This window comes from Melozone crissalis, unplaced genomic scaffold (assembly GCF_028551555.1).
Source record: "Melozone crissalis strain CALT ecotype California unplaced genomic scaffold, PUWL_Pcris_2 ptg000041l_1, whole genome shotgun sequence".
Taxonomy (NCBI): Eukaryota; Metazoa; Chordata; class Aves; order Passeriformes; family Passerellidae; genus Melozone; species Melozone crissalis.
Genome location: NW_026535819.1, coordinates 9,960,244 through 9,970,974, shown reverse-complemented (window position 1 = coordinate 9,970,974; position 10,731 = coordinate 9,960,244). Strand labels below are relative to the sequence as shown.

The 10,731-nt window shown below is 51.8% G+C and overlaps 1 protein-coding gene across 4 annotated transcripts in view; it reads left to right on the top strand.

Annotated features, from left to right (window-relative positions):
- The first annotated feature begins 2,480 nt into the window (after positions 1 to 2,480).
- The window catches only part of NSMF (NMDA receptor synaptonuclear signaling and neuronal migration factor), a 44,952-nt gene continuing 36,701 nt past the window's right edge, over positions 2,481 to 10,731 (top strand). For all 4 annotated transcript variants that reach the window (XM_054284065.1, XM_054284064.1, XM_054284067.1 and 1 more), the window contains exon 1: positions 2,481 to 2,621. In XM_054284065.1, the coding sequence (XP_054140040.1) occupies positions 2,515 to 2,621 (107 nt within the window). In that variant the 5' untranslated portion in view covers positions 2,481 to 2,514. The remainder of the gene's footprint in view (positions 2,622 to 10,731) is intronic.

Here is a 10,731-nt window from a genome sequence, read left to right as displayed (position 1 = left end):
TAGAGCAGACCTGCCTGTCAGTTTGGAGGGTGAGCTATATTTTTAAGGATTAGCATTTGCCTCAACTGGCAAAATATTTAAACAGAAATAAAGACCATTTCCCCCATCTAGTTTATATAAAGGGGGGAAAAGGGTTGGGAAACACAGTTTGACCTTATTTGTCAAGTATTTCCATGTCTTTATTGTGCACATGTCACTTTTTCTGCTCACAGCTTGGGCCTCAGCAAAGATACAGCTCTGAAAGTTTATTATTCATAGTGAATTGTTCAGATTGTGATAAAATTCTGCTTGGTGAGGTATTTGTATCCTGCTCCTTGTGTCCACAGAAACCAGGAGAATTGGGTACCTTCTTCATCTTTTTTCCTCTCTATAGAAATTATTTTTCAGTGGGTAGGTTAATAGACCAAACAGACTTAATTTGTTCAAATCCTATTATATTTTCTTGCAGGTTTTGTGTTGGAGTCTATGGAGAGAGAGGATTGAAGCTTTTCCCCAGCTTTTGGTTTCTTCATGCAGGGTCTCTGAAGGACAGTGAAACATGAGCTTGTGCTACAGCCCTTCCTCAGGTACACACAGGACAAGGTGTGCCTGTCACTTCCTCCTTCAGCTGCCTCTTTTCACAAAACCTGTAGGAATTTTAATTATCTATAAAACTTCTACCCCTCTGTCCAATATTATTGAATGAGTGGCTCTGAGTTTCTGGGGTTCCTGCACTTTCCTGCAAGAGACAGGGGGACAATCCAAGTGCTTTTTCTGTATGTATTTTGAATAATATGCAAGAATTTGCTGCCCCAGTCACTCAGGTGTCCTGAAAGTAGATTTATAAAATACTTTCCCACGGAAAAACATTTTTCTAAACCCCCCTAGGGATCGAAACCTACACCCCTGAAATTGATCTGGAGGCTGGAAACCCTCTGCTGTGAAGAAAGGCTGGAGGAGTTGGGAATGTTCAGATTCAGAAGGCTCTGGGGAGACCTTCTTGCAACCTTTATATATTGAAAGGAGAATTATAAGGAAGATGGTGGGAGAATTTTTATCAGGGCCAGGATAAGAGGCAATGGAATAGATTTAGACTGTGTGATAGGAAGAAAATTTTTATGATGAGGGTGGGCAGGCCCTGGCACAGGGTGCCCAGAGCAGCTGTGGCTGCTGTGGATCCCTGGCAGTGCCCAAGACCAGGTTGGACAGGGCTGGGAGCACCTGGGACAGTGGGAGGTGTCCCTGCCATGGCATGGGATGGAGTAAGTGATCTATGAAGGTTCCTTCCAAGCCAAGCAGTTCTGCGACTGTGTGAATTGAAAATCCTCTAAGGCTGGGCTGACTGGTTGATCAGCTCCTTCTGCTGGGTTTGTTTTCAGGCACTCGATGATCTCAGGGCAGGTGTTTGCTCTGGCAGGTGACACTGGACATGAGGGGGTTTCTGAACACCCATCTCCCCCTCATGGCTCTGCTGCCTCCAGCCACTCTGGCAATGGCTGCGCTGCTGCTCTGGGACAACAGCGGGGAGCAGTGACCTGCTCAGGGGACAAGGCCAGCGGTGGTTGTGTCAGTCCTTCAGAGCTGTCGTGTCCAAAACCCGATAGTCTGACCTTCGTGACCGTGTCCACCCCACGAGCAGACGGATACAGCTGCCCTGCTGTGGAAAATAAACCATGTGTGAAATCTTTCAGCCGATCTGTCAAAGGCAGGCTGCAGTTTTGTGTCAAAATGACTGATTTTTTTTGCAGGTCGCACATCTACTTCCTGACAGGAGTCTGGAAGGAGATACCCCCGGGCCTCCCCTTGCAGCCGTGTCTGACGGCCGCTGGCTGGATATTCCCCTCAGGCAGAACCAGGGAATCACGGAGCATCCCGAGCTGGAACGGACCCACCGGGATCACCCAGCCCAGCACCTGCCCTGCACAGAAACCCCAACAACCCCATCCTGTCCATCCCCGGCAGCGCTGTCCAAAGGCTCCTGGAGCTCTGGCAGCCTCGGGGCCGTGCCCATTCCCTGGGCAGCCTGGGCAGTGCCAGCACCCTCTGGGGGCAGAGCCTTGCCCTGAGCTCCAGCCTGAGCTGCCCTGGCCCAGCCCCAGCCGTGCCCTGGCTCCTGTCCCTGTCACAGAGCAGAGATGGGAGCTGCCCCTCGGGAGGAGCCGCAGCCCCCTGAGGTGTCCCTGGGCCTCTCCCTGCTCCCGCTGCAGCCCCACACTCCCCATGCCAGGATCCCACGGCCCCTGAGGCGGGGCCGGCGCCCCCTCCCCGGCCATGATGTCAGGCGGGCGGAGGAGGTGCCGCTGGCCAAATATAGCGGCGCTTCCTGGGCGGCGGGGCGGGCTCGTCCCTCCTTCTCTCCCTCCCTGCCTCCCTCCCTCCCTGCCTCCTGCCGCAGTCAATGGGGCGGCAGCGGCCGCGGCGGAGCGCAGCGCGGGCCGGGGCCGCGGGCCGGGGGCCGGCATGGCGGGGCTCTGAGGCGGCGCGGCGGCGAGGGGCGGCGGCGCGCCCCGGCATGGGCAGCCGCGGGGCCCGGCGATGAGCGCTCCCCCGGCCGCGACCCCCCGCGCGAATATGGGCACAGCCGTGTCCAAAAGGAAGACGCTCAGGAACGAGGCCATGTCGTCCGTGGCGGCCAAAGTGAGGTGGGTGCCCGGGGCGCGGCGGGCGGTGCCTCGGGGGCCCCGCGGTGCCGGCACCCTCCTCGCCCCCGGCCGCCTCGGGGGTCGTGCCGGGCTGGAGGGAGCCCCGAGACCCTCGGGACGAGCTCAGGTGCCGGTGCGGGCACGACCCGAGGCTTGTGCCCCAGGGCCGTCCCGGGGCTGGGAGTGGCAGCTGCCGGCGGGTCCCTGTCGCTGGCTGCCCCGATCGATGCCCCCAAAGCAGCCGCACACTCGCGGGTGGCAGCGGGCGGCCGTGCCACCCTTGCACCCCGCCGACCCTCAGCCTCTGGAGGGGTGACTGTGTCCAGAGGCGTCCCCGCCATCGGCCCGGCCGCTGCACCTGCAGGGCTTTATTTGCTGGGTCGGCAAAGAGCGTGTCAGAAGTGGATTTGTCAGGGATGGATCTTTATAATCGTCGGGAATTCGGAAGCGCGGTCAGCGTGCCCGGTGGTTTCTCCTCTGCTGAAATGCCGTGCGCGTGTCCGAGGGCAAAGTCAGCAGCCTCCTTCAAGGGGTCTCGCTCCTTTGAATGGAAAAACTGCTCTGTGAAAATCTGCACCCGCCGCGTCTGCCCTCCCCGGCAGCGTCCCGAGCCACTACATGGACCAGTTAGGGGATTTGGATTCTATATTGTGCTTGTTCTGGTTTTATATTGCTTATCCTACAGCGTAGTATTTCACTCACTGCCTGATCCCAGTGCTTTTCAGTATGAAGCATGGGAGATCCGAGAAAATATTTGCTGCTTAGTGGTACTTAGGTTTGAAAAGCTGTCAGAGAAGAGCTTTGCTTTGGTGCCCTTTCCCAGGTGAAAGGACCCTTCTCCCACGCTGCAGTGCAAGTGTCACAGCAGTCATCCGGTGACTGTTTGGGGGCATTGGCGCAGCTTTTTAGCTGCTCCTTCAGCACAGCTGTGCCAGGGAGTATGTCTGTCACTGTCTCTGCTTCAGCTAGACTGGCTCTTTGCTGCTGGGAAAACATTGGGAGAAATTAAACTTTTCAGCTGCATTATGTAACACCTTCTTTGTGTTGTTAGACAAAATTGCGTTAGAATAACCCGGAGTCGTGTGTAGAACTCAGTCCATGTTGCTGAAAGATCTCAGTCACCTCTCTGTGTAACTCAACATTACTGCATCTCTGCTGTGCTCAGAGGAAAGAGAAATCCTAAGGCTTGAAGTGAAGAGATGAAAAGCTTGTACCTTGCCATCTGTTTGAGTTGTAAAGAAATCCATCCTTCAGACTCTGGAGTATCTCGAGGGAAAGCTCTCCAGGCAGAGCCTGCAGCTTCTCCCCACATTTTGTTGCAGCCTGTCCATAACCAGTAATGAAAACGTGAATGCTTTCCATGGCATTCAGAGATTTGGAAGTGTGATTCTTTGTGGTGATGTCAGCCAGGTGCGTATACAGAAATGACACGTAAAACACCATAAGTGCCGTGGTGGGGTTCTGGGAGTGGGATTAGGCAGTCACACAAACAACACACTCAGTAATTGGGAGGATTTCAAATGGTGGTGTGGGTGTTTGGGAGCGACTAATGTGTTTTGAACATAATGACTTGTTAGCCTACACCAGGGTGGGCAGATGCTGCTCAGGTTCTATCAGCTGTGTGGAGTCCAGGAGGTGCCTTGGGGGTTCTGGTTTGCTCCATGCCTGCTGACAGCTGCAGGTACAGGTTTGTGGAAGCTCTGTGGTGTCTCTGTGCAGTAAGGTGGTTTGACCAGAAAAGTTATGAGTGGGTTTGGGCTGGGGGACATAATGCCCTTGAGGAGTGTGTGGTCACATAGACCACATGTCTCCCTGTTGGTGGCCATGCTAGAAATTCCTGATCCAAAAATCATTTGAGGACGTCAGTGAACTTGCTAAGGGGCTCCCTGCAGAGCCTCTTTGTGTGGAGAAGGTGCTGGTGGTGACAGGTGCTGTCCATGTGCCTCCATCCTGCTGCTCCAGGCACGGCTCAGTCCCATTCCCATGGGCTCAGAATTCCTACAGTGGCAATGACCCACCTGCTGAAAGGTTTCCTGGAGCACATCACACACAGCTGCTCTGCCCTGCCCTGGCTTCTGCTTCATGTATCTCCTGCATCCTCATCTACAGCAAGGACTCTGTAGGACACTGGGTAAGGCTACAAGAGACTGTTCTGTCCATCCCACAAGGGCTGGGCGCTTGGGTCACCTGTGTGGGTAGCACTGCTGCAATGGTCATGTGCCCTGTGGGTGTAGGCAGCTGGGGGATCCTGGGATTGCTTCTCTGCATCTTCTGGGCTCTGCCCTGTTCATATTTGTCATGACTTCTCTTTAGAGAGAAGAATCATCTCCTGGAATTCTGCTGCAAGTCCAAGTGACCATGGTGTGTATTTCTTACGTGTAGCTGGAGTGTGTGTGCGCACTTGGCTGTTTCACTGAGCAAGGAGCAGGGCTTGTTTGCTGGTGTGAGTAATGGGATCCAGGCAGGAGGTGCAGGCTCCCTAGATTGTTAAATTGAAATCTCTGCAGAGCCACTCAGGGGAGTTTTATGTCCCAGGAGCATTAATTAAGCAGCTTGTTGTGTGCTGGGTCTTTTAAAGTAGCTCCTTACAAACTAAGGACACAATTGCTCTGTGCCAAGGCTGTGCAGAGCACCCACGATGCTGCTGACTTTGGTCTCCGTGGTTGTTTTCTCCTGGGGGAGTTGCAGCGCCCTGCACGCCCAGGAAGGGCTGTGCTTGGTGCTGCTGCTGCTGTGGTCTCCTGTGAAGGGTTTGGATGTGAGATCTCCCTGCCAGGAGGGTTTGTTCCCTCCCTGTGTGCTTTTATTGTCCTGCAGCTCCTGGCCCCCAGTGCTGAAGGCAGGGCTGACGCAGTTGTCCTTGAGCGGTGACCTTGGTGCTGCCCCCCTGCTGACAGCCTCTCCAGGGCCCGCTGTGCCTGTCTCACCTGTGCTCCTTGGCTTCCTCACAACTTTTCCAAGGGTGCAAATGAACCAAAGCCCTTTAGCAATGGGCTTTCATTGCCCTTGGTCCCTTGACACCTGCAGGAAAACACTGGCACCCCAAATGAGGCAGTAAAACAGATGTTTTCCCGCAGCTCTGCTTTATATTGTGCTGGCCTACAGCTGTTGTTTGGGAGAGCGTGATGGTGAGAGCAAACAGACATGAGGCTTTTGCTGGGTGTTCCAGAACCATCTCTTCTTGCAGTGGTTAGCACAGGAAATATTTGAATTGGGAGTGTGGTTTGTCTTGCCCAATTCTATGACCTTGGCATCTAGTCCAGGATAGCTCACAGAGGGATAAGAATTTGGTCTCACTCCTTCTCTTCCTGCCTAGAGAGGGATGAAGAGTGGCTTTGAGCACAGCATTAGTGAAAGGGTGGATTTTTCATTGATGAAATGCAGAGGTAAGTGACCATGTACCTTATCCCAGGCTTCTTGCTGCGTGAGTGATTTTTGGCTTAGCTTGGGGTTCTTCATGGAGTCTAGATTCTTCTTTTCTGCTTGTGAATTACCTGAGGAGTGGTATGAACTGTCTCTTTGATTGCCTTTTTTTTAATTTCTGCTGCTCTTCCTCTCTTCTCCTGTCCAAACTTCATGATCACAAATTACTCCAATACTGTGGAGCCTCTAAGACCCATTGCTGACATCCAGTCTCCCCTTATTGAGTGTGAGAATTTTGAAGTGAAAATTTTCCAGCTACCATTTCTCTACATAGATATTTTAGAAAACTAATTTTTGTCAGGGTATTGTTACTATTAGGCTTAAATAACGTAGGTGTCACCAGTCTTTAGTGACTGAGCTGTTAACTGTGGCTGTGCTGGAGGTGTTCCCTTCTCTGCTTGGTGACAAGAGCAGGATTGCTGCTGTGGGAGGATGTAGGTCCTGATGATGCAGGTCTCTTTTCTCCTGTATGCCTGAGATGCAGCACTGTCAGATGCTGTCACAACAGATTCCTGCTGCAACTTCTCTGGGCATTACTTCTGAAGGAGCATGAGAAGGTGGTGGGTGTTCTTTATTTTTCCATGTAATACTCTTGAATAGTCCAGGTTTTGCTTAGCTTGCTGCTAAATGGAGTTATCTGAGGTCTTTCCTGTATCTCTGAGTGTTTCAATCTGCATTTCTTCACTCTGTAAGTGTCAGTTTGGTGGATAAATTTATGTGCATCAGTTTCTCATAGCTGCTCGTGTGCATCAAGGCCCCTTTTATCCTGTTGATGTGATTATTTCAGAGACATGAAGGCTATTCTGTGCTTATTACATTGTAATTGAGATCTTTGTTATTTGGCGGCTTTGCTCCTTCGAGCAAATCTCTGTCTAGACTGTCTGTGCCTCTTCACAGTTCTCTTCCAGACCTGATCCCAGCTCTGACATCTGAGGCACAGTGAGTACTGGAAAATGCCCCAGAAGGGCAGCTGCCTTTGCTGCCTGTGTTGTGCTGCCCCAATCTTTCTTCCCTCCCTGGAGCCTTTCTGATGGAATTCTGGAGGAAATGCTGCTGTTTTCTGAGGCTTGTCTGTGCTGGTTATGCTTAGCAGCACAGTGTGCTAGAGCCCTGGTCCCTGCTTGATGTCCTTTTGTTAAATCTAGCTGTGCTGACTGTGTGACATGCAGGTCTGCTCTGCCACTAGAATGAAAACCTCTCTCCAGATGAGTCAGGGCTAAACTTGTCCTGCCATCAGCTGATCACCTCTCAGTGCTACCTGCTCATTGGTATGCAGCTTTTGCAGTGTCATACACTCAGGGTTATAGCGGGCCCATGGAGCTGTGAGGCACCTTGTATTCATTTCATTTATGTGAAACAAGTTTTATTTTCCATCTCTTGCTCTTAAATTATCCCGAGGTGTCTCTGCTCAGAGCCCAGTTGAAGGGGTTTATGTCCAGTGCTGTCCAGTGGTGTGAGGGGGCTTGAACTCCATTGGCAGTGATAGTGGAGCCAGAGCTGAGCTGAGGAAAAGTCTGATTGTGTTACATGTGGTAACAGATAAAAGAGAGAGGAAAGAATAGGATGAATAGAACAGCTGCCATCTGTTTGAATTGTGCTCTGGCTTTACTGCGATCGTGCCGATGGGTAGTGAGGAGAGCGGAGCAATGGCACAGTAACAATGGCACAGTGACAATCCAGGTGAGTGCTGGTGAGCTGAGGGGACTCTGAGGGCAGGGGAGGAGCACAGAAGGCTTGGCAAGGGGCAGTGGCCATGAGGAGCAGGTGTGGCATCAGAGTCCCCTTGGCAAAGGGCACATGCAGACATCTGCGGGGGATCCGCTGAGGCACGGCCAAGGAGGAGCTGATGGGAAGCAGGAGGGAACCACTGAGATAATAGGCACAATAATTAGTGAGAAATTTCGGGTGTAATTGGCTGGAAATCCCCTGGTGCAGGCTGTGCTGTGTTCACCAGGGCTGGGGAGCCGTGCCCACGTGTCCGTGTTTGTTTGCTCTGGGTTGGCCTGAAGGGTCTGGGAGCCATGGGGTGGAACAGGCAGCACAGAGCTGCAGGCAGCAAAGCTTTTGAGCAGTGCCCAGCTGTGCTTCTGACCTGCACGAGAGCTGTGTATGGCCTGATCTCTGGCTGTGACCTGTTCTCTAGGAGCTCTGGCACCTGGGGTTGTACCCTCCTCTGCCTGGGGAAACGAGAGCGAGGTCAGAGACTCTGCAGCACCTTCCAGCTTGAGCTCTCACTGAGTGACAGCTTTCACCATGGAACACGGTGGGCTGGAGGGCAGCAGTGCTTCTCTGCCTCTGTCTTAGCTGGTTATCAGTTTTGGTCTTAGGAAATGCTTTGTACTGGTTTTTTGAGCTTGTGGTTTGCAAGCTAAAGGTGAAGCATTGGTTCAGGTTTTCAGACAGACAAAACAGCTTCGGGCACTGGCAAAGAGATGAATGGAGGCAATGACAGATGAATTTGGAGCTCGTGGGGCTTTTGAACTAGTAACAGATTCATCATCATATTTCAGCATTTTTTGTGTAAATCACCATGTTCTCTCACTGATAATTTACCTGAGAACTTGCTTGCTATTATTTTTTCTGCTGATGCAAAAGAGAAGCTTCAAAGTTTTTCCCAATGGCCTGAGTGCATGCCCGTTTGTGAATGGTGTTGGTGATGCCTTGCAAAGACAGACATTTCCATGGGAAGCCTTGGAGTCCCAGAAGTTTTGGTGGAAGAGATCTCGGAATCTCATGCCCAACCATCTTATTAAAGCCATGGTGGTGTGCAGGATCAGCTGTAGCTTTGGCTGAGCTTTAACCAGCTCTGAGATGGAGTACAGGAACAGCTCAGGAATTTGCTTGCAGCTGAGTAGCCTAATGTTAAAATCATAAACTGTTAAGGTTATAAAAGACCTCCGAGGTCAATGAGTCCAACTGCAAACCAAACCCTGCCACATCCATCACTAAACCTTGTCCCCAAGTGCCACATCCCCACTTCCAGGGATTTTGACTCAACCACTTCCATGGAGCAGCCACACTCCAGTTCCCAGCTTTGCATTTGTGTGTTGCTCCAGGGTCAAGTCTTGCTCTTTGCCTGGGCAGAAAGGTTGAGGGTGCCAGGAGCATCATGAGGTGCTTGTCCTCCTGGATGGGTGAACTGTGATGGTCACCCCTTTGCTCTCCATAGTGGGGATTGTGGGCTGGTTGGAGCTCCCCATGTGACAGAGCCTCCTTGTGACCTCCTCTGGGGGTGTTGGGCACTGAGGGGGACAGTTTGGGCAGCTGCCACCCCAAGCCAGTGTCTAAAGGTACAGCCTGGAGCTGGACATGTAAGAATCCAAAAATAGGGAAAACCTAGCATTATCTGTTAGTATGAAAAGATACAAAAGCTTAAACCTTTCTTCTTGCACAGCTCCAGCTGTGCTGCTCTAAAGCATTTTGCATTTGACTGTGCTGAAATTTAGTCCTGGAGAGATTAAATTACTCTTTCTTCATTGTTCATATTGATCCTGTGTTGCTGGCTGTGGAAGACAAATGGACTTCCCACTCCTTCCAGCCCAAGTCACTCTGGGCAGTGCTTTGGAGCCTTGTTAACCTTTTCTCCTCTGGGAGGTGGTGCATAAAAGCAGTGGGGAAGATCCTGCCTACACAAGCTGGGACATGCAAAGCAGAAGGTGGTTTTGGAGGTCAAAGCCATTTTCCACTTAGGTGTTTAATGGCCATTATGAGCCTTTTGCAGCAGCTTGAGCTGGAGAGGATGTTCTGAGGCACCTCTGAAGGAGGAGGACAGTGGATGTGATGCCTTGGGGTGGAGATCTTCTCTGTTGCAGCAAATCTTGTCCTTCCCCAGGAGATGCTGCTGTGCTTGAGGGCTGAGGGTGCTCAGCTCTGGGTTTCTAGGCTTGGCTTGGCTTGGCTTGGCTTTCCAAGGAGAGGTGGGTGGCTGTTTCACCTCCCTCTTTGCCACTCTCCACCCTGGCTGCCCAGTGGCAGCTCAGCTACAGACATTGGAGAGATTGTTCTGCAAACCTGGGGAAAATGGATGGCTGGGAAAAACCTGGCCCTAGTATTGTGATGGCTGGGAAAAACCTGGCCCTAGTATTGGCTCTCTTGGGTCACGGGTCTGTTAGACACAGGAGAGCAATCACAGCACCAGGACATTACAATTGCCCTGGCAGTTGGAGTCTGGAGTTACTGTATTCCATGCCTTGACCAAGGGTTCCTTTCCTGTGTGAGTTGCAAGCAGAAAGCTCTTCCCTGGTTGGAATATTCATAGGTTTGCTCTCTTACGTGGGCCTGGATGTGTGATAAGGGTTGAGCTCGCCCTGCTTGCTTGGTTCTTAATATATTCCAGTAAAATCTCAGTCATCCACAGGACTGGAATCCATCAGAGAAGCAGGAACTGCTTTTGTGGGAGGTTGTGGGTGACTCTCAAATAAGCTTGTCCAATAATCCAAATACTGACATAGCTGGGGCTTGAGAATTTAGGGTTCAGGTAGGTAAAGTGGGCATTAGCATCCACATCTGAACTCCCAGCTGGGAGCTTTCAGGACCTGTGGGAACCCAAATGATGGTTTGGCTCCTTCCTGGGCTGCCAGGAGGGGCTGAACTCAGGGGGCTGGAGACAGTGAGTCAGTTCCTGTGTGCATCACAGGATGCAGGTGCATTTCAATTCTGTTTTTTCATTTTTATAACAGAGAAGCTA